Source organism: Pleurodeles waltl, chromosome 11 (assembly GCF_031143425.1).
Source record: "Pleurodeles waltl isolate 20211129_DDA chromosome 11, aPleWal1.hap1.20221129, whole genome shotgun sequence".
Taxonomy (NCBI): domain Eukaryota; kingdom Metazoa; phylum Chordata; class Amphibia; order Caudata; family Salamandridae; genus Pleurodeles; species Pleurodeles waltl.
The window spans coordinates 175,854,349-175,877,815 of NC_090450.1; the positions used below are offsets into that span (position 1 = coordinate 175,854,349).

General features: G+C 43.9%; 1 protein-coding gene across 1 annotated transcript in view; it reads left to right on the forward strand.

Moving 5' to 3' along the window:
* Positions 1-23,467, forward strand: part of LOC138265561 (ceruloplasmin-like) — a 454,089-nt gene that overhangs the window by 39,647 nt on the left and 390,975 nt on the right. Inside the window, exon 3 of the mRNA XM_069213377.1 lies at positions 23,138-23,350. Within this exon, the coding sequence (XP_069069478.1) occupies positions 23,138-23,350 (213 nt within the window). The remainder of the gene's footprint in view (positions 1-23,137; positions 23,351-23,467) is intronic.

A 23,467-nucleotide genomic window follows, 5' to 3' on the forward strand; every position in this document is an offset into this window, starting at 1 on the left:
TGGATCTGTTAATGGGGATGTAAATGTCTGTGTGGGAGTGTGCAATCGAGTGTGTGACTGAGTGGGTGTGAGAGTGTCTGAGGAGGTGCACAAGTGGGTGTAAGAATTGCTGTATAGGTGTGTGAGTGGGTGTTTGTGTGGGTGTATGAGTTTTAGTGTGAGTATATGTATGGGTGTAAGAGTGTATGTGATTAGGGGCCAGATGTAGAAAGCTATTTTGCGGTTGCAAAGTGCAAAAATGCCCTTGTTGCATGTACTATCCCTATTTTGTGAGTCAGTATCCAGTTACCAACTCACAAATTAGGGATTGCCACTCACAATTAGGAAAGGGCGTTCCAAGGGCGCCCCTTCCTAATTGCGACTCGCAGGCCCTTGTATGATTGTTTTGTGACCGTGAATGCAGTCGCTAAACAATCACAGTTACCACCAATTTGAAACTGGTGGTAACTCATTCGCAAATGGGAAGGGGTCACCAAATAAATCTTTCCCCTTTGTGAATGGGGGCACCAGCATTTTTTTCAGAGCAGGCCATGGTCCTAAGGATCCACAAATTTTTTGAACAGTCTTTTGTAGACATATTCTACACATTAACTCCTGTCTTAAGAATATGGTTAAAAGAGTATCACAATCCAGACAAATCGCTTTCAAATAGGGGATGCAATACATATGGAATACTTTCTCAAAATCTAGGGTCCTCTGAATATAATCTTGTTGACCTATACTCAGCTGCAGGTATTTGCACAGGGCGGTCCTCATACCATCTGCCTACTCCAGTTGAAAATATTGACAAAAATATTGAGCTTCTAAACGTTTCTCCCACACACTCATTGAAGCTCCTTTAGTTTTATCTGATACAGTTCAGTGGCTCCTCCATAACCTCTTTTGAATACAGTGGATGGATACTTTAGTGTTCATATATTTCTACAGATCTGCTTCTATCCAATTTTTCAAACTGTCCTCTTGAATGCAACATTTCTCCCTCCATGCAACTTCCATGTGCAACAACATCTACAGCTTTATAGTATACATTCTTCTCTTTAAGATACAATGAAGCTTTTATTTTTTGTGGGTACACCCTTCACTAGAATAACAAGTGGTTCATCCAAATTTCTCTCCACATCCACAGTTTCAGTATTGCGTTTAAAAACCAAAGGTAAATACACAACTCTACCTTTAAGCCCTTTCTGAAGCTTAGTGGGTGGCAGCTTCCCAGTCTTTGGTTCAATACAATCTATTGCCTGAAAAGGGTATATAGATTATATGGATATGAATATTCCTTCACAAACATTCAGATGTTGAACTTCCTCTGGAATTCCAACCACCTCTAGCTTATTGTTTATTGCTCTGGCAGGCATTTTGTTGTAGGCATTTTGTTGTCCTCTAATTTGGTTTAGTAATACTCCACATCATCTGGCATGTTGAGAAATCAAAACGTTCCTCCACAAATAAATACACTGCAAATTCTAGCCACTCCTCTCTGTTTTTTTGGTCAGTTTTCAAGGAAACATCAACATTTCGAATTTGGCCTTTGTAGTGAGTGCACTGACAAGAAATACAAACATAGTTTAGTTTCTCTGTAGAAACTGCATTACACTTTGCTATTTCTCATGCAAAGTCATCAGTACTAATATCTGTGTTTCTGTCAGGGAGACCAGATCCTCAGGGTCTGCGCACGTTCCCAACATATCCACCACTAGATAGCTCCAAGACTCTGATAGAAAAAAAATCACAGAGCCTGAGAGAGTCCAAGCGGGGGAAAAAAAGGGGATTAGGATGGGAACAGCTGGGAAGGACCTGTAAACCACACAATATCAAGATTTTCACTAGACTATGATTCTAAGCATTGTCATACTGTAACCATGGATAACTTAAGAAAGGACTATAACTAGGCCTCAAGACGTCTGGGTACCTGGGAAGGAACCAAGAATGATTAATACAACTTCTCATATGAAACTTTTCATTAAATGTTACATATTTGTCTGGGAATATAAGAACCTTCTAGAATTAGGTTTTCAGAACAAAACATGGTCTTTTTACATGAGCACAAAAAGTAATCTGAACATTTCCTGGAAAACAATAGGAATTGTACTAAAGACTTAGGGGCATATTTATACTCCGTTTGCGCCGAATTTGCGTCGTTTTTTTTTACGCAAATTCGGCGCAAAACTAACGCCATATTTATACTTTGGCGTTAGACGCGTCTAGCGCCAAAGTATGAGGAATGAGCGTCATTTTTTTGCGTGAACGCCTTCCTTGCGTTAATGAGATGCAAGGTAGGCGTTCCCGTCTAAAAAAATGACTGCGACGCAAATGCGTCGTATTTATACTCCCGGGCAAAAATCACACCCGGGAGTGGGCGGGGCAAAAAAACCCGCATTTGCGCCTCTTTTTAACGCCTGGGTCAGGGCAGGCGTTAAGGGACCTGTGGGCTCAAAATGAGCCCACAGCTGCCCTCCCATGCCCCCAGGGACCCCCCTGCCACCCTTGCCCACCCCAGTAGGACACCCAAGGATGGAGGGACCCATCCCGGGGACATTCAGGTAAGTTCAGGTAAGTATAATTGTTTAAAAAAAAAAAAAAAAAATTGGCATAGGGGGGCCTGATTTGTGCCCCCCTACATGCCACAATGCCCAATGACCATGCCCAGGGGACATAAGTCCCCTGGGCATGGCCATTGGGCAAGGGGGCATGACTCCTGTCTTTACTAAGACAGGAGTCATGTAAATGGCGTCTGGGCGTCGTTAAAAATGGCGCAAATCGGGTGGAGGCGATTTTTTTGCCTCTACCTGACTTGCCCCATTTTAAGACGCCCTAACGCCATTTTCCCCAACGCCGGCGCTGCCTGGTGTACGTGTTTTTTTTCCACGCACACCAGGCAGCGCCGGTCTGCTAGCGCCGGCTAACGCCATTCAATAAATACGGCGCCCGCATGGCGCTTCAGAATGGCGTTAGCCGGCGCTAATCTTTTTGGCGCAAAACTGCGATAGCGCAGTTTTGCGTCAAAAAGTATAAATATGGCCCTTAATGTGCACATATAATATAACATCTGGAATTTTACCACCTTTGCAGAAAATTCAAAAGACCTGGATAGTTGTGTGCACTTCAGGAAACACTACACATCAAAAAAAAATTATTGCCATGAAATGATTGCGCACACTGTAAGTGATCCGAACGCCTAGACTTAAATGCGGGAAATGAATCGCGCACACTGCTGATTCCAACAAGTATATGCAAATGCCATGAAATTATCGTTCACACTGTAAGCGATCTGAAACATCAGTATTTAAATGCGGGAATGAATCGCATGTCTTGCCGATTTGAATACCACCATGTAAATGCCAAGAAATGGTCGCGCACTATGATTATCAAGGTTTAAATGGAAGGAATGAATTGCGCGTCTTGCCGATTCGAATGCCACCATGTAAATGCCAAGTGATGGTCGCGCACAATGATTATCAAGGTTTAAATGCAAGGAATGAATTGCGCATCTTGTGGATTCAAATGCCAGCATGAAAATGCCAAGAAATGATAGCGCACAATGAGTATCAAGAGTTAAATGCAAGAAATGAATCGCGCGTCTTGCCAATTCGAATGCCACCATGTAAATGCCAAGAAATTGTCGCGCACAATGAGTATAAAGAGTTAAATGCAAGGAATGAATCGCGCATCTTTGCCGATTAGAATACTACCATGTAAATGCCAAGAAATGGTAGCGCACAATGAGTATAAGAGTTAAATGCAAGGAATGAATCGCGCGCCTTGCCGATTCGAATGTCACTATGCAAATGTCTAGAAAGGGTTGCACACACTGTTGCCGACCCGAATCTCAAATGCCAAGAATGAATTGCGCATCTTGCCGATTCGAATATCAACATGTAAATGCCAGAAACCACAAGCACATTCACACGCACAAGGAAAAATCTTTCAACATGAAAACTAGGCCCAAAAACTCCAATGCCTTCGAAAACAGGATTGGGGGCCCAGCCCGACCTCCGTCTTACCGCCTGATCAAGGATCACCAATACAATGAAGGGCAAAGGCCTGTAAGGTCAAGGTAGGCCTCCTGAACAGGAGCTCTGAATAGTGAGCACGTGGAGCTGGGCTGGCTCGCTTATACAGAGTCTGGCCCAGAACACAAACCACACCCAGTCATGCTGCAGAGAAAGCTTCTAGAAGGCCCTGGAAAGGGACCACACCCTGACACACTCTGAAAGCCTGCAGCAATACATTGCAAATGAACAGTATTTACAAGAACCTTGAATATGAGTGTTCAGGATTAAACTCTGCAATGCAAAAGGTTAAACAACAGCATATCAACGTAATGCATGAATTACGTTATCTCATAGGTGCTGGGGTTTTGCATTCCAGTCGCCAATAGAGCGCGCACTGCCCTGATGTTGACAGTTTTGCTCCTCCACACCTGAACATGCCAACTCCTTTTTTTGCCCAGACTCCACTTCAGGACCAAAGAAACATAAATGAATATCTTCATAAACATTTTCAACCTCTGATACTGTACTATACAAACATGCTTTGTTAATTTCTTCCAAACACACTGCTTACAAAGTAAAGTCTTCAAACTCAATTTCACATTTTTTAATGTTGAACAGCCAACATTGTGAAATGATGAAAAGTGCTTGTGCACACTTTCCGAGATAGACACGCCAGTCAGTGTCCTTGCAAAATTAGATTTGTTCTTGATTTTGCATGGATCTAACACTTGTAACATTGCGATTTTCTGCTTCACACTTCTATTTGGAAAGTGACATTGAAAATGTCTTAATATGTCAATTAATTCCTGGTCAACACTACAAATACTACTATAGTCCCATTTATACAAAGTGGCATGTCTATGCCTTTCTTCTACCTCTTCAGCTATCTCTTCCACTAATGCGTTCACTTGTAAGTACCTTTCTTTATTAAAGAAAGTCTCAGTACTAGATGTATGCTTCCAATCTTCTTTGAACATCTTGCAAAAAATACTTGTATTAATAATCCTTTTGTTTTGGCTTCTTTTCTTCATAGACAATACTGTTTTGTCCAGTGTTCTCATTCTGTTTAGTATCAAGAAATAGTTTGTGCTTCAAAGCAGATGCTTTATTAACCAAACTCTAAATATGCTGTTTTTGCTTTGGTGTTGTCCTTCTCCTCTTATACTGCTTCATATTATATACCAAATTCTGCATTACACTACTTCAAAACATTCTCACTTGTATTACTTTAAATTGTTTCTGCCTTCTTGTTAAAGTAGGTGTTTTTAATAAAACGTTTCACTTTTAATCTGACTTACTCCTTCTCTGTTGTGAATCAATTGTACACCTCACTTTTTATTTGAAACTTTTTCAACATTTTCCATTTTCCCATATACTGTTTTAACAAGCTCCTTAGTTCTCTTACGAGCAGGTCTTTCTTCCAGTGAATTCTCTACATCATGTCCCTTTTCACTCTCAATTTTAAGCAGATAATACTGTTTTCTCAGTTTTTTTCTCCTTTGTATCTTTCTTGGCATTGTAAATCCTTCCGTTTACACAGAAGTAAATATCAGAAAAACAAATATATAACACAATTAACTTTACATTGCATACTATTAGGGTACATACTATAAGCAAATCAGTAGCTACATAAGTGCTTATCTCAGTTTCTAGCAGTCTGTCTAAATGCCTAAGCATATGTGAATAAAAAGGTATATATGTTGCTGTACTGTTGAGTGACTGGTTGTGTGAGTGGTGGAATGGATATGTGAATATATCAGTGCCTGTGTGGTTGTGCCACTGAATGGGTAAGTAGCTGTCTGCGTATCTGAGTGGCTGGTTTAGTGACTGTACAGGTGTGTAAATGGGTATGCACGTGGCTCTATGGATTGGCAACTTGCTGTGTTAGTGACTGTTTAGGTGTGTAACTGTGTGTACAACTGTCTCTGTTAGTGGTTCAAACATAACTGCTCTGTGGGTGTGTGAGTAGATGTGGCATTGCCTCTGTCGCTGTCTGACTGGGTGTGTAAGTGATGGTTTGGTTTTGTAAAGAGGTATATGATAGGTTATATGTGTAGGTGACTATGCGTATAACTGGGGGTATGATTATGCAAGTGCCTGTTTACTTAACTGTCTGAGTCCTGGGTATGTGAATGGTTGTATATATGTCTGAGTGGGTATTACAGTGCATGTATGGGTCTGTGAATGAGGATGTAAGTGCATCTATAGGTGTTCAAATGAATGTGTGAATGCTTTTATTGGTGTGTTTCTGAATGTGTCAGTCACTGTCTGGCTATACGAGTCATGGGTATATAAATGCTTTTGTGGGAATGTAAGATGATGTGTTGGTGCCTGCCTGAGTAAGTGCAAATTATATACTATTAAATTACATCCTATACCAAGCACCTATTTCTATGTTCAAACACAGTCATTCATAGTGGCTTAATAAAATAACTAGATTTTCTGTATACCAATTCCTCTTTCTTCTGTGCTAGTCACTATGTTTTGACTTAATGTCCTCATTTAACCTCCCTTCTATTTTGTTTTTATAGTACACCCTAATTCACATACCAGTAAAATCTATTTGCTGTTTTCCAACTCACCTCTTAATATCATTTACTATCTCATTTAGTGTCAATCTCAAGTCAGAGATATAGCAATGCTCTTCCAATCTCAGTACAAAAGTACCAGTAATGGCTACCCTTCCCATTCTGCTCTCCTTGTTACTGCTGTACTTAGCAAATCACAGGCTCCTTTCATCGATTAATTTTGTTACACCGCTTTTAAAGGGTCAGTATTTTTGAACCCTGTCTAAGTCTTCTGTAAAGAAGACCAATTTGGTACTGTTTTTTAACAGATCGGTGGGTTCGGCGTGGCGCTCAGCATAGCACCCCCATGTAAATTAACTGCAGGTCACCGGATCCACACGGAAGCCCTTACAAGCATTTAACAATATTCTGTTAATTATTTCCATTTATAGGTTACTTTGTAAAAAATACTCAAGCCATAAGCTCCCTACTGAGCAATTTTCAGTTTCACACTGCAGTCTCCTTTCCTCCTTTTCCATAGTAACGATGTTTGAAACACTGTCTGCTAACACTAGGTCAAACATTCCACAAGACTTTCTCCTTCGCAGAAGACTAGTTTCAAATTAAACTGTAGCAGGTGTGGTTGATTGTTTGCAATTTCAAGCATATCCAAACAATATAACTTTTTTTTATTTTTTCACAGAGTTAGTTACATTATTTCTTAAAATCACTACCTAATTTTAGTTCCCTGCACATCTTCACCATCCAATAATATATGATCTTTTATATTTTAGATGGTGTCTTCCATTTTAACTGCCTTTCATCATCATTCTCCTGCAGTGTTTTCCTGTGTGCCACTCCTGTTTGTCTCCATAAGGGTCAGAATGTAGATTGTGGGCTGCAGTTTTGAGTTTTGGGCCAGAGAGAGTGCTAGAGAGAGTGGCATTGACAGGGACCTAGGTTTACCTAATGTAGACAGTACTTGGGTTGGCCAGAGCGGATGAATGTGGCATCTATTGCTGCCTTTGCTTGAAAGGATTATGGACTGCCAACATCCATATCTCATGATGGTGCACTGTGGTGGCAATGACTGAGGCACAATTACTGTGGTAGGACTGGAAATCCTAATGAAGGATCGCTTTGGTAAATTATTGACACATTTCCACATACTACCTTGGTATTCTCCAACATTTGCTAAAGACAGAAATGACAGTGGTCAACCAAATTTTGTCCACAGATAAAGAAATCCAGGAAATTTGTCATTAAAACTGTTTCTGCATTCCTCTGAGACCACAACATGGACTATAAATACCACAACAACTTATGTTTCCGTATGAATGGAATATATCGAAAAGATGGAGTCCATTCAAAGAAGGAGGCAACAGGGTGTTCCTCAACAACCTGAAAGACTGCATCTTCTTCTATGTGTAATAATAATCTACACATCATTAACACAAAGGTCTTTTTTAGAGCCAATCATTTTACTAAACACTAGTTTATTTTCTTTTCAAATTATTTTTTTGAATTTCGCACTCAGATCCGTGGATCTGTCGAGGATCCCCAACCAAAGCACACATTCAGCACAAAAGAGCAACACATTTTGGTTCTGTGACGGATCACCTGATCTGTTCCCAACCAAAGACACTCATTTACCCCCTTGAGTGCCCTGGATGTAACGGTTATGTCCTGGGCAACACCACTCGGGTGCCCAGGACCTAACCGTTACATCCAGATAGAGGTGCTGCCCAGGACGTAACCGTTATGTGCTGTTAGTGCTCCCCCTGGCGCCTCGCACCCCCCTTCCCTGGGCAGGGATGGAAGGGGAATCCCTTCCCCTTCCACCCCCACCTCCGACCCGACCTCCCCATGGCGTTCATCAGAGGCCTACCCCTCTGCGGATCGGAGGAGAAATGCCAAAGCAATTCTCCTCCGATCACGTGCAGGGGGCGAGAGAGGCATGAAAGGAGAAGAAAGGCCTTTCTTCTTCTTTCATGTCTCTCTCAGTATTTCTGCTGTCTGATCGTGATGCGATCGGGCAGCAGAAATGCTACTAGACAACAGGGATTTAAAAAATATATATTTACACATCAGGGGAGCGGACGCTTGGGCAAGGGATGCTCCCCGGGGGGGGAAAATATTTTTGGGCCTTTTCTGTTCCCCCTAGGGGCAGATCGGCCTATTATAATTAGGCAGAAACCCCTAGACACAAGGGATCTTTTCTTTTGTTTGTGTTGTTGTTTTTTCATATGTGGGGAGCGACCCCTTAGGAAAGGGTCGCTCCCCTGGGGCAAAATTAACTGTAGGCTATTTTAGATCGGCCTATTTTTATTAAGCCAATATGCCCCCAAGGAGAGCACAAACCACTAGACACCAGGGATTTGTTTTTGTCGGTTTCACGTGAGGGGAGCGACCCCTTAGGCAACGGTCACTCCCCTGGGGGACATATTTATTTTTAGGCCATTTCTGCCCCCAGGGGGCAGAAACCACTTAGGCACCAGGGATTGGTGTGTGTGTATGTGTGTGATTTTCTTGGGGGGGAGCCCCTTGGGCAACGGTCGCTCCCCATGGGGTCAGATTACTGTTGGCTACATCTGCCCATCGTGGGGCGGATCGGCCTATTTTTGGAAGGCCCATCTGCCCCCAAGGGGGCAGACAGCCCACCAGAGACCAGGGAAGATTTTATTTTCAAAATAAGAGGGTGGGGCTATTGCCATACCCCCACCCCAAATAAATGGGGCCAAAGTTGTTCTGCCCACCAGTGGGCAGATGGGGCAATTACCACTGATCCACACCCCGGGCGGGCACAAAGTCTACTAGATGCCAGGGAATAAAAAAAGAAAAAGGGGGTGGTGGCTACCAACCAGTATGGGCCTGGTTATGCCCCCACCCCAACTGAAGGGGGTAACAGTCTTTCAGCTCTCGCCCAACACACTAAAACATCTTATCCCACAGCAAGCAAGAGGACATTTGATTATTTGGGGTTTTGGTTTTACATTTGGGCCATGAGCGCTTGGCTAACTCTCAAAATCGTCCCATTTAGATTGGTGAGGGCTGCACTTTTTGGACTTTGGGACGCTGCCATGTAGAAAAATCCACAAAACCTAGACACATCTGAAAACTAAACATCTGGGTGATTCCAGGGTGGTGTGCTTCACATGCACCCCACAACATTTTCTTACCCACAATGCCCTGCAAACCTCCAACGTTACTGGAAATCACACATTTTTACCACATTTTTGTGATGGAACCTTCCGGAATCTGCAGGAATCCACAAAATTCGTTCCAGCCAGCATTGTCTCATGTATACCGATAGAAATTCTGTCCCACTTGTCAGCCTTAAAATTTGTTTTTTTCTAACTGCCCATACGGACCTGCTTTGGTTCTCCCTCAATTTGGACATGTTTTTGGCTCTTCCCTGTCAAAGGCACTTGGCCCACATACACAAGTGAGGTATCATTTTTACCGGGAGACTGAGGGGAATGTTGGGTGGTAGGAAATGTGTCCCGGTGCGCTGATACCACGCATAAATGTGGGGAAAATGTGATATTTGTTTAGCTAAATTTGAATTTTGCTGAGGATTCTGGGTAAGAAAACACTGGGGGATCACGTAAGTCACACCACCGTGGACTCCCTCAGGTGTCTAATTTTCAGAAAAGGTTTCCCTGTATGGCTGCTGAGCCCAGGACCAAAAACACAGGTGCCCCCCTTCAAAAACAGGTAGTTTTGTATTTTATAATTATGATGTGTCCAGATAGTGTTTTGGGGCATTTCCTTTCACGGGCACTAGGCCTACCTAAACAAGTGAGGTACCATTTTTATCGGGAGACTTCGGGGAATGCTGGGTGGAAGGAAATGTGTGGCTCCTCTCAGATTCCAGTACTTTCTGCCACCGAAATTTGAGGAAAAGGTGTTTTTTGGGCCAAATTTTGAGGTTTGCAAAGGATTCTGGGTAAAAGAACCTGGTGAGAGCCTCACAGATCACCTCATCCTGTATTCTCCGAGGTGTCTAGTTTTAAAGAATGCACAGGTTTGGAAGGTTTCCCTAGGTGCTGGCTGAGCTAGAGGCCAAAATCCACAGCTTGGCACTTTGCAAAAAACAGCTCTGTTTTCTTTGGGAAAATGTGATGTGTCCATGTTGTGTTTTAAGGCATTTTCTGTCGCGAGCAGTAGACCTACCCACACAAGTGAGGTACCATTTTTATCAGGAGACTTGGGGAAATGCTGGGTGGAAGGAAATTTGTGGCTCCCCTCAGATTTCAGACCTTTCTGTCACTGAAATGTGAGAAAAAAGTGTTTTTTTGGCTGAATTCTGAGGTTAGCAAAGGATTCTGGGTAACAGAACCTGGTGAGAGCCCCACAAGTCACCCCATCTTGGATTCCCCTAGGTGTCTAGTTTTCTAAAATGCACAGGTTTGGAAGGTTTCCCTAGGTGCCGGCTGAGCTAGAGTCCAAAATCCACAGCTAGGCACTTTGCAAAAAACAGCTCTGTTTTCTTTGGGAAAATGTGAAGTGTCCACGTTGTGTTTTGGGGCATTTCCTGTGTTGGGCACTAGGCCTACCCACACAAGTGAGGTACTGTTTTTATCGGGAGACTTGGGGGAACACTGGGTGGAAGGAAATTTGTGACTCCTCTCAGATTCCAGAACTTTCTATCACTGAAATGTGAGGAAAAAGTGTTTTTCGGCCACATTTTGAGGTTTGCAAAGGATTCTGGGTAAGAGAACCTGGTGAGAGCCTCACAAGTCACCACATCCTGGATTCCCCTAGGTGCCTAGTTTTCAAAAATGCACAGGTTTGGTAGTCGCAGGAGTTAGGCCTACTCACGCAAGTGAGGTGCCATTTTTATCGGGAGATCTGGGGAACACAGAATAGCAGAACAAGTGTTATTGCCCCTTGTCTTTCTTTACATTTTTTCCTTCCAAATGTAGGACAGTGTGTAAAGAAGATGTCTATTTGAGAAATGCCCTGTAATTCAGATGCTAGTATGGGGACCCCAGAATTCAGAGATGTCCAAATAACCACTGCTTCTCAACACCTTATCTTGTGCTCATTTTGGAAATACAAAGGTGTTCTTAATACCTATTTTTCAGTCTTTATATTTCACCAAATGAATTGCTGTATACCCAGTATAGAATGAAAACCCATTGCAAGGTGCAGCTCATTTATTGGCTCTGGGTACCTAGGGATCTTGATGAACCTACAAGCTCTATGTATCCCCATAACCAGATGAGTCCAGCAGACGTAACAGCATGTTGCTTTAAAAAATCTGACATTGCAGGAAGAAGTTACAGAGTAAAACGTGGAGAAAAATTGCTGTTTTTTCACCTCAATGTTAATATTTTTTAATTTTACCTGTTATTTTCTGTAGGAAAAACTTGTAGGATCTACACAAATTATCCCTTGCTAAATTCAGAATTCTGTCTACTTTTCAGAAATGGTTACCTCTCTGGGATCCAATATTGGTTTCACACCCATTTCTGTCACTATCTAGAAGGAGGGTAAAAGCACAAAAAATGTAAAAATGGGATATGTCCCAATCCAATGCCAAAATAGTGTTGAAAATGTGTTTTTCTGATTCAAATCTGCCTGTTCCTGAAAGCTAAATCCTTTGTTGATGCCATTTTCAGGGGAAAAAACATAAGCCTTCTGCAGCCCTTTTTCCCATTTATTTTTTTAAATGAAATTTTCGGTGTATTTTGGCAAATTTCTTGGTCTCCTTCAGGGGAACCCACAAACTCTCGGTACCGCTAGAATCCCTAGGATGTTGGTAAAAAAGAGTTGAATTTTGGCATGGGTAGCTTACGTGGACAAAAAGTTATGAGGGCCTAAGCGTGGACTGCCCCAAATAGCCAAAAAAAGGCCTGGCACCTGAGAGGGAAAAGGCCTGGCAGCGAAGGGGTTAAGACAACAACACATTTAATACAGTGGGTGTGTGGGTGACTGTATGGGTCTGTGAGTGGATGTATTAGTGCTTTTAGCTCTGTGACTAGGTGTTTCAGTGTGTGAATGGCTGTGGAGTAGATGTTACTGGCTATGTGGTCTGTGAATGGGTGTTTGAGTCTGTGAGTCGGTGTGTGGGTGTGTGAGTGGGCATGTGAGTGGCTGCGTGGCTCTGTCAGTGAATATGTGAGTGGGTATCTGAAGTAGTTGTGAATGTTTCTGTGAGTCTGAGAGTCAGTGCAGGAGTGTGTAAATGGGTATGTGAGTGGGTGTGCGAGTCTGTGAGTAGCTATGTGAGTGTGTGTGCCAGGCTGTATTGGTGTGAGTGTAGGTGTGTGAATACTTGTATGAGTCTCTCAGTGGGTGTGTGAGTGGATTTATGGCTGTATGAGTGGGTGTGTGAGTGGATGTGTGCGTCTTTGAGTGTGAGAGTGCTTATGTGGGTCTGGGATTAGGTTTATCAGGGTTTTGTGGGTCTGTGAGTTGGTGTCTGAGTGTGTGACTGGGTATGTGAGTGGTTGTGTGGGTCTGTGACTAGGTGTGTGAGTGGTTTTGAGGGTGGGGGTGTGAGTGGCTGTATGGGTGTGTGAGGAGATGTGTGAGTGGTTGTGTGGGTCTGAGAGTGGGTGAGTGAGTGGCTGTATGGGTGTGCGACTGTGTGTGAATGTGAAGATGGGTTTGTGAGTGGGGGTGAGGGCAGCAGCTGTGCAGGTGTCAGAGTAGGTGTGTGAGTGTCTGTATGGGTTTGTGAAAGAGTGTGTGTCTTTGTGGGTGGGTGTGTGAGTGAGTTTATGTGTCTGTGACTTGGTATCTGAGTGGCTGTATAGGTGTGTGAGTGGTTGTGGTGGTCTGTGAATGGATGTATAACAGGTTTTGTGGGTCTGTGACTGAGTGTGAGTGGGTGTGTGAGTGTGTGAATGGGCGTGTGAGTGCATGTGTCACAGGTCTGTGAGTGGTCTGTGAGTGGGTATGTGAGTGGTGTGTGAGTGGCTGTATGGGTGTGTGCGTAGTTGAGTTGTTCTGTAAATGCATATGTGATTGATTGTGTGGGTCTGTGAGTGTTTGTATGAGTGGCTGGATAGGTGTGTGAGTCGGTATGTGAGTGGCTGGATGAGGGCGTGAGTGGGTGCGTAAGTGGTTTTCTGGGTCTGTGAACGGGTGTGCGAGTAGATGTGTAGGTCTGTGAGTGGGTATTTAGTGTGTGAGTATGTGAGTGAGTTTGTGATTGCCTAAATGTGTATGTGAGTGGGTGTGTAAGTGACTGCCTGGGTCTGTAAGTAGGTGTGTGAGCCCTCATTCTGGACCAAGATCTAGCTTTCTGCCAAGTTTGGTGTAATTCCGTTCAGCGGTTCAAGCGGTAGTCATGTTCATAATCCCTTTGGGAAATTCCATGTTGAAAATGTGTTTCGGGAAGCACACCCCGTCTTTCTTGGGTCCCACATGACAAATCATCCCAAAACATTCAAGACAGTTGCTGAACTGAGTGGCAAATTAGTTTTGAAAAGTTTGTGAAGTTTCATCAAATGGCACCAAAGTTGTTAGCAAAGCATAAAATGTTATCCTATGGAAACTAGGTGGTGACCATATATATATAAATGTTACTTAAAGTCTGTTGTCAGTAGGTAGTTATAGTTAGGACTAGGTTTACATTGAAAAAGTGTTTTTGACTTGCCTGTATCTTTGCTGTCATTTGATGAATCTTCAGGAAATTTCCCAAAAATATGTACCTGAAAATCTCCAGAGTGTTTGGTCAAGCGGGGACAAAGAAAAAAAGGGAGTAAAAAAAAGTGTGTTTCCCATTAGACACAACTGCAGCCTGAACCGCTGGATGGAATTACACCAAATTGGGCAGGAAGGTAGCACTTGGCCCAGTAAGAGTGCTATTTGTTGAAAATCTGTTCAGTAGTTATTACTCTAGTGTTAGGGTCCGGGCAAAAAAAAATCACTCTTAAAAAAAAAACATTAAAAAAACAATAGTGGCAAAATACTTCTTTTTAAAACAAGCACGGTCTCCGTGCTTGTTTTACTAAAGCCTCCATGTGGCCATGTTCCGGAGACATGTAAAAACAAAGGAGTGGGGCTGCCCCCTGGAGGCAATCCAATGCCAAAATAGTGTTGAAAATGTGTTTTTCTGATTCAAATCTGCCTGTTCCTGAAAGCTAAATCCTTTGTTGATGCCATTTTAAGGGAAAAAACATAAGCCTTCTGCAGCCCTTTTTCCCATTAATTTTTTTAAATTACATTTTCGGTGTATTTTGGCTACTTTCTTTGTCTCTCCTTCAGGGGAACCCACAAACTCTCGGTACCGCTAGAATCCCTAGGATGTTGGTAAAAAAGAGTTGAATTTTGGCATGGGTAGCTTACGTGGACAAAAAGTTATGAGGGCCTAAGCGTGGACTGCCCCAAATAGCCAAAAAAAGGCCTGGCACCTGAGAGGGGAAAGGCCTGGCAGCGAAGGGGTTAAGACAACAACACATTTAATACAGTGGGTGTGTGGGTGACTGTATGGGTCTGTGAGTGGATGTATTAGTGTTTTTAGCTCTGTGACTAGGTGTTTCAGTGTGTGAATGGCTGTGGAGTAGATGTTACTGGCTATGTGGTCTGTGAATGGGTGTTTGAGTCTATGAGTCGGTGTGTGGGTGTGTGAGTGGGTATGTGAGTGGCTGCGTAGCTCTGTCAGTGAATATGTGAGTGGGTATCTGAAGTAGTTGTGAGTGTTTCTGTGAGTCTGAGAGTCAGTGCAGGAGTGTGTAAGTGGGTATGTGAGTGGGTGTGTGAGTCTGTGAGTAGCTATGTGAGTGTGTGTGCCAGGCTGTATTGGTGTGAGTGTAGGTGTGTGAATATTTGTATGAGTCTCTCAGTGGGTGTGTGAGTGGCTTTATGGCTGTATGAGTGGGTGTGTGAGTGGCTGTGTGCGTCTTTGAGTGTGAGAGTGCTTATGTGGCTCTGGGACTAGGTTTATCAGGGTTTTGTGGGTCTGTGAGTTGGTGTCTGAGTGTGTGACTGGGTATGTGAGTGGTTGTGTGGGTCTGTGACTAGGTGTGTGAGTGGTTTTGAGGGTGGGGGTGTGAGTGGCTGTATGGGTGTGTGAGGAGATGTGTGAGTGGTTGTGTGGGTCTGTGAGTGGGTGTGTGAGTGGCTGTATGGGTGTGCGACTGTGTGTGAATGTGAAGATGGGTTTGTGAGTGGGGGTGAGGGCAGCAGCTGTGTAGGTGTCAGAGTAGGTGTGTGAGTGTCTGTATGGGTTTGTGAAAGAGTGTGTGTCTTTGTGGGTGGGTGTGTGAGTGAGTTTATGTGTCTGTGACTTGGTATCTGAGTGGCTGTATAGGTGTGTGAGTGGTTGTGGTGGTCTGTGAATGGATGTATAACAGGTTTTGTGGGTCTGTGACTGAGTGTGAGTGGGTGTGTGAGTGTGTCAATGGGCGTGTCAGTGCATGTGTCACAGGTCTGTGAGTGGTCTGTGAGTGGGTATGTGAGTGGTGTGTGAGTGGCTGTATGGGTGTGTGCGTAGTTGAGTTGTTCTGTAAATGCATATGTGATTGATTGTGTGGGTCTGTGAGTGTTTGTATGAGTGGCTGGATAGGTGTGTGAGTCGGTATGTGAGTGGCTGGATGAGGGCGTGAGTGGGTGCGTAAGTGGTTTTCTGGCTCTGTGAACGGGTGTGCGAGTAGGTGTGTAGGTCTGTGAGTGGGTATTTAGTGTGTGAGTATGTGAGTGAGTTGTGATTGGCTATATGTGTATGTGAGTGGGTGTGTAAGTGACTGCATGGGTCTGTAAGTAGGTGTGTGAGCCCTCATTCTGGACCAAGATCTAGCTTTCTGCCAAGTTTGGTGTAATTCCGTTCAGCGGTTCAAGCGGTAGTCATGTTCATAATCCCTTTGGGAAATTCCATGGTGAAAATGTGTTTCGGGAAGCACCCCCCATCTTTTTTGGGCCCCACATGACAAATCATCCCAAAACATTCAAGACAGTTGCTGAACTGAGTGGCAAATTAGTTTTGAAAAGTTTGTGAAGTTTCATCAAATGGCACCAAAGTTGTTAGCAAAGCATAAAATGTTATCCTATGGAAACTAGGTGGTGACCATATATATGTAAATGTTACCTAAAGTCTGTTGTCAGTAGGTAGTTATAGTTAGGACTAGGTTTACATTGAAAAAGTGTTTTTGACTTGCCTGTATCTTTGCTGTCATTTGATGAATCTTCAGGAAATTTCCCAAAAATATGTACCTGAAAATCTCCAGAGTGTTCGGTCAAGCGGGGACCAAGAAAAAAGGGGAGTAAAAAAAGTGTGTTTCCCATTAGACACAACTGCAGCCTGAACCGCTGGATGGAATTGCACCAAATTGAGCAGAAAGGTAGCACTTGGCCCAGAAAGAGTGCTATTTGTTGAAAATCTGTTCAGTAGTTATTACTCTAGTGTTAGGGTCCGGGCAAAAAAAATCACTCTAAAAAAATATATATTTAAAAAAAATAGTGGCAATTTTTTTTTTTTTTAAAGAAGCACGGTCTCCGTGGTTTTTTTACTAAAGCCTCCATGTGGCCATGTTCCGGAGACATGTAAAAACAAAGGAGTGGGGCTGCCCCCTGGAGCCCCAGAGACCACCCCGGGGCTAATGTGACAATTAATTTGGGGAGGCATGCAGCTCCTCTGCAGGTGATGGGACCGCAATCTCCCCGCTCCCTGTGGCTAATTTGATAATAATCGGATGGGGGCCAGCAACCCCCCCCCCGCAGCCTGAGGGACTACCACCTCCCCATGGCTTATGTGACAATGAATGCGGGGGTGCACAGACCCCCGCTGCCCTGGGGACTCCCACCTTGCCAGGGCTAAAATGGCAGAATGATGCGTGTGTTGCAGACCCCCAGCCCCGGGGACCACCACCTCCCCAGGGCTTTTAATGTAACTTAAGGGAGGGGTGCATTGCCCCCCCACAGCCGCAAAGACCACAACCTCCCCAGCGCAAATACTGTTGTTGGAGGGGGTCTGCGTGACACCCCTTGAGGAGCTCCTGCTATGTCCCTGGGTGCCCACACCCAGGAAATACCTGTTTGTTCTGTCTTGGTGGGAGCTTTGACAGATTCTGCCATGTCAGAGTAAGCACTTCAGTTACAGCAAGTGCAAGCTGTCAGGGATGCGGTTCTGGGGCCAAAATCAGCCCCCTCCCCCCAAAAAAATAAAATATTTAGGCTGGGCCAGGCGGAATGGGTCCCCGGGACCGAAATTGTTTGGGGGAGGTGGGCCATGTGCCCCTGTGGAATTGTAGTGGGCCCCAGGGGATGGGGTCCCTAGGGCAAAAGTCAGCCAGGGGACACGGTTGCGTGGCCACCCTCCCCATAATGCACATTTAACCAACGAGGTAGCACTTGTTGGATAAACGAGTAGGTGAGCTTCTGTTCTGACTATGACGCTCCTTTCACAGAAATTAACAGGAAGCACTTACAAATATGAACATAGGAGATGCCCCAGTTGAAACGCCACTTCTGGAATGGACAAATGATCCTAATTACTTGGCTTGATGAAGATAAACCAAGTTTGCTTACTCAGTGATTCCATATTGAAAAACTATCTGAAATCCTTCGTGGATGTGAATGCATCTTTCATCTATTGGAGCACAATCAGACACCTTCACAGCCACTCTCACACCCACATAGACCCTCTCACATGCACCCTCACACCCAGACACTCTCACAGCCACTCGCACCACCAGAGACACCCTCTCACACCTATTCTTAAACCCAGAGAGACAAGCCCTGTGGCCAACTCCTGCAGTGCATGGTCAAAGGCCATGTGCAGTCGTGGTTGGATTAACGCATAGTAATGAAAATTACTTTTAGTTAAAACAAAACTTAGAAAAAAACCCTATGAATTCACTGAAAAAACAAAGGTAACAGAGATGTTATTTATCAAATCTCAGATTTCACTTGCACAAACCATTGAAATTCAGCAGTTACAGTTAGAGTTATTTCAAGTAACTAGAACTCATGGCCTAAGGTAACTATAACTTGCATCCTTGCCATGCACTACTACTTATCTGGGATACTACAGCACTTATGACAACTTTTATAATGTCAATAAAAATATAAATGAAACATTAGAAGTCAAATTATTGAAGAGAAAACTGTGCATGGCAGCAGCGCGAGTTATAGTTACCTTAGACCGCAATTTAAAGTTATTATTTGAAATAACTCTAACTGCAGAATTTCAATGGTTTTGAGCGAGTGAAATCTGAGCCTAACTATAATGTCCCTGTAACCTTTGTTTTTTTAAGTGAATATATATATCTATACTACAAGTTTCTGTGGTCTGCTGGTGTGCTTCCTGATAGCTGGTGGTGCAGGCAAGGGCGCTATAGCTAATGCCTTAAACAATTATCACTCTTGCTCTGCACCAGACAAAAGCATGCACATGAGAAATCTCTGGCCCATATTTATACTTTTTGACGCAAAACTGCGCCAACGCAGTTTTGCGTCAAAAAAATTAGCGCCGGGTAACGCCATTCTGAAGCGCCATGCAGGCGCCGTATTTATTGAATGACGTTAGCCGGCGTTAGCCCCCGGCGCTGTCTGGTGTGCGTTAAAAAAAACGACGTACACCAGGCAGCGCCGGCGTAGGGGGAAAATGGCGTATGGGCGTCCAGAAATGGTGCAAGTCAGGCTGAGGCAAAAAATTCGCCACAACCCGATTTGCGCCATTTTTTACGACGCCCATCCCCCATTGAAATGACTCCTGTCTTAGCAAAGACAGGAGTCAAGCCCCCTTGCCCAATGGCCATGCCCAGGGGACTTCTGTCCCCTGGGCATGGTCATTGGGCATAGTGGCATGTAGGGGGGCACAAATCAGGCCCCCCTATGCCACAAAAAAAAAAGAAAAAAAATACTTACCTGGACTTACCTTAATGTCCCTGGGGTGGGTCCCTCCATCCTTGGGTGTCCTCCTGGGGTGGGCAAGGGTGGCAGGGGGTGTCCCTGGGGGCTTGGGAGGGCACTTCTGGGCTCATTCTGAGCCCACAGGTCCCTTAACGCCTGCCCTGACCCAGGCGCTAAAATCCGGCGCAAATGCGGGTTTTTTAGACCCGCCCACTCCCGGGCGTCATTTTTGCCCGGGAGTATAAATACGACGCATATGCATCGGAGTCATTTTTTAAGACGGGAACGCCTACCTTGCATATCATTAACGCAAGGAAGGTGTTCACGCAAAAAAATGACGCTAACTCCCTGAACTTTGGCGCTAGACGCGTCTAACGCCAAAGTATAAATAGGGAGTTAGTTTTGCGTCTAATTTGTGTCGAAAAAAACGACGCAAATTCAGCGCAAACAGAGTATAAATATGCCCCTCTCTCCCATATTTATACTTTTTGACGCAAAACTGCGCCAACGCAGTTTTGCGTCCAAAAAATTAGCGCCGGCTAACGCCATTCTGAAGCGCCATGCGTGCGCCGTATTTATTGAATGACGTTAGCCGGCCTTAGCCGCCGGCGCTGTCTGGTGTGCGTTAAAAAAAACGACGTACACCAGGCAGCGCTGGCGTAGGGGGAAAATGGCGTATGGGCGTCCAGAAATGGTGCAAGTCAGGCTGAGGCAAAAAATTCGCCACAACCCGATTTGCGCCATTTTTTTACGACGCCCATCCCCCATTGAAATGACTCCTGTCTTAGCAAAGACAGGAGTCATGCCCCCTTGCCCAATGGCCATGCCCAGGGGACTTCTGTCCCCTGGGCATGGTCATTGGGCATAGTGGCATGTAGGGGGGCACAAATCAGGCCCCCCTATGCCACAAAAAAAACAAAAAAAACATACTTATCTGGTCTTACCTTAATGTCCCTGGGGTGGGTCCCTCCATCCTTGGGTGTCCTCCTGGGGTGGGCAAGGGTGGCAGGGGGTGTCCCTGGGGGCTTGGGAGGGCACCTCTGGGCTCATTCTGAGCCCACAGGTCCCTTAACGCCTGCCCTGACCCAGGCGCTAAAATCCGGCGCAAATGCGGGTTTTTTAGACCCGCCCACTCCCGGGCGTCATTTTTGCCCGGGAGTATAAATACGACGCATATGCATCGGAGTCATTTTTTAAGACGGGAACGCCTACCTTGCATATCATTAACGCAAGGAAGGTGTTCACGCAAAAAAATTACGCTAACTCCATGAACTTTGGCGCTAGACGCGTCTAACGCCAAAGTATAAATATGGAGTTAGTTTTGAGTCGAATTTGCGTTGAAAAAAACGACGCAAATTTGGCGCAAACGGAGTATAAATATGCCCCTCTGTTTATTAAAAACAGCGCTTGTGTGTGTGTATATATACACACATATATGATATATTGTGATATTTTGATATATATGATATATTGTGAGTCACTATTGTTGTAAACTGGTATTCCTGATCCTCATATTATGACATCTCCTGAAGGATATTGATCCTGTAAAGCTAGCCACTGTGACCCTGTACAGCAAGCGACTCTGCCAGCAGGACATTCTAAATCAACAATATGTTGGTCAAGCTGTAAGTTAAAATGTATTTGGCGAAGAATATCCTTAAAGTCAGATCCTGCGTCAGTATACACAGTATACATGAATGTATCTTCAATTAATAGAGAAACCCTTGTGCCTTTTTCCTCAGTGACTCCACAGTATGAATTTAGGGCCTGATTCACAAAACCGTTTGCACATTAAGCGCCTGATTTACAAAGGCAAATATAGACTTTTGTTTAGGTTTACAATTGTTTGCTATTCGCAAATGTGTTTTACAGGCAGTATCTTTATGACTGCCAGCTCCCCACACATAAAAAGATAGGACTGCCCTATATTTTTATGTGCAACGACTCCGTAGTTGTAAATATACTACTCGTAACATACATTTGAGAATAACAAACAATCGAAAACTTATACAAAAGTCTAAGTTTACGTTTGTGAATCAGGCCCTAAGATAATATTATATCAGGAAGAGTCTAGTCACAAGCAGTGTAGAGTGACCTCTGGAAGCAGAACGCTGCCTAGGATTGGCCGGTGTGCCTGCATCTGAGATTTCTGGGTACAAAAACTCACTTAGTAAGACCGCATGTTGGTCTGAGGCAAGGACGTAGACATCAGCACAGCCCGTCTCCAGTCAGTCATAGGTGTAGCACTTCCCCCTGACTGGTAACAACATCGCCTAAACCAAGAAGTCCTCGCCAGCTCTGCTCCCGCACACAAACTGCAGCGATCTGTTTGTGGAACGTGTCCCCTTTTTGACACACAATAGGCACACACACACATGTGGTGTTTAAACGGATGAAAAAGGACCAGCATATTCTCAATTCTGGGTTGACTAATTTGTAACAGTAAGATTTAGATACAGGAGCATTAGCTGGAATCATCAATTCTGGCCACCCAGTATCTCTGCACCTAATCTAACAAAATCGTAATAGAATCCTAAATTGTAATATTATATAGTTGTAAACCTTCCGTGGAGGAGGCAGAGAGAGGGCGATCCAGCATAAAATACCTCACAAAGTAGATTAATTTCTACACTTGGGTATTTGGATATTCACAAAAGCTTTCACAGCCCTTTGTCATTCTAGATGCAGTTGGACATTTGCTTCTGTGCGAGACACGAATGAATCTATTTTCAGGGTAAAAATAGAAATGGAAAACCCCTAAGATTTGTGGTTTGTGGGGACATGGATTTCCCCACTGGAAAATATATTTTTCCCATTGAGAAATAAGTTAGCATGTTGAAATTCACTTTAGTAAGCTTTTACAGACGCTCAAATGTACTCTATGTATACATGCTTGATGAGGCCTGTCCCCATCTCATGTGCTTCTAAACCACACTAGGTACATCCTATGGCCATAGGCAGTGGACTTCGGACACAAGGAAGGGCCTTTCTCTGTGACTTTCACCCAGTCTCTGAACCCACTGTACAGAGCCTCTGGAGGTGCACAGTATCCTCTATGTAAACCAGTACTTGGCCTTTCGCTAAGCCCTGCACCTACTCCACATGCTTCCAGAACCCAGTTTTTATGACCTTCGGGAAACACTGAAGGCTCTGGAAGCAGAGTCTAGTGTTAAAGGTACAGGAACAGCACTGAGAAAAAATGTGGCACTACACAACTGGACATCAGTTCTACCTGAACTCTGTAGCTAAAACACACATAGAGGGTTAATTCCCTTATGGGTGGCTTCGCCTTCAGTTACAAACCATTGATACATATCCTTATGAGTCATACGAAAACGTGGTGCGCCTTTCTCAAACCTTTTTTTTGTGAATCACAAGATATTGCAATGTCTGTTTAATGCCTTGCGAATGGGTAGTTTTCACTCACAAAGCATATATGTTACCTCTTGGCATGCTTAGCAAGTACCTCTGGCCTGCGGCTCCTTGATTTCTTTCCTTAATTTCAGATCATGTCTATCTCATCAGTTTGGCTCTCTTGAACTCTTTATCAGCCTAAATGATAATTTTATCAGATTTAGCAAGATGTTTGATATATATATTTTAATCTGTTTCTTTAATCTGTTTAGTATTTTATTCAATGATAATCTAAAAAGTAAATCAACAGAAACTACTGGAAGTTATTATTTCTTAAGTTGTATTCAATATTTTATGCTGTTATATTGAGATCACCTTTGTCAGTTGACTGTGCGTCCATTGCTCATTTTAACACATTTTAACCTTTAATCTAGTGTGTTAATGATCAAAATGTAGTACTTGCCCTTGTATTTGCAGGTGCTCTCTATCCTGACAACACAACTGGTAAATACAAGAATGATGACATGATACCCCCTGGAAAGATTTATACATACCGGTGGGATGTGGTGGTGGAACATGGCCCTGCTGAAGGAGATCAAGAATGTGTGACGAGGATTTATCACTCACACATCGATACCCCGATCGACATAAGTTCTGGGGCTATAGGACCATTGATAATTTGTAAAGCTGGTAAGTACTTCAGGTAAACAAAAGACAAGGGGCATTTCAGTCTTCTGGGAGGACAGGGCGTTCAAACTGTGTTGTGTACTTGTTCCTAGTTGTGGCATGACATGGAAGACACGTCTG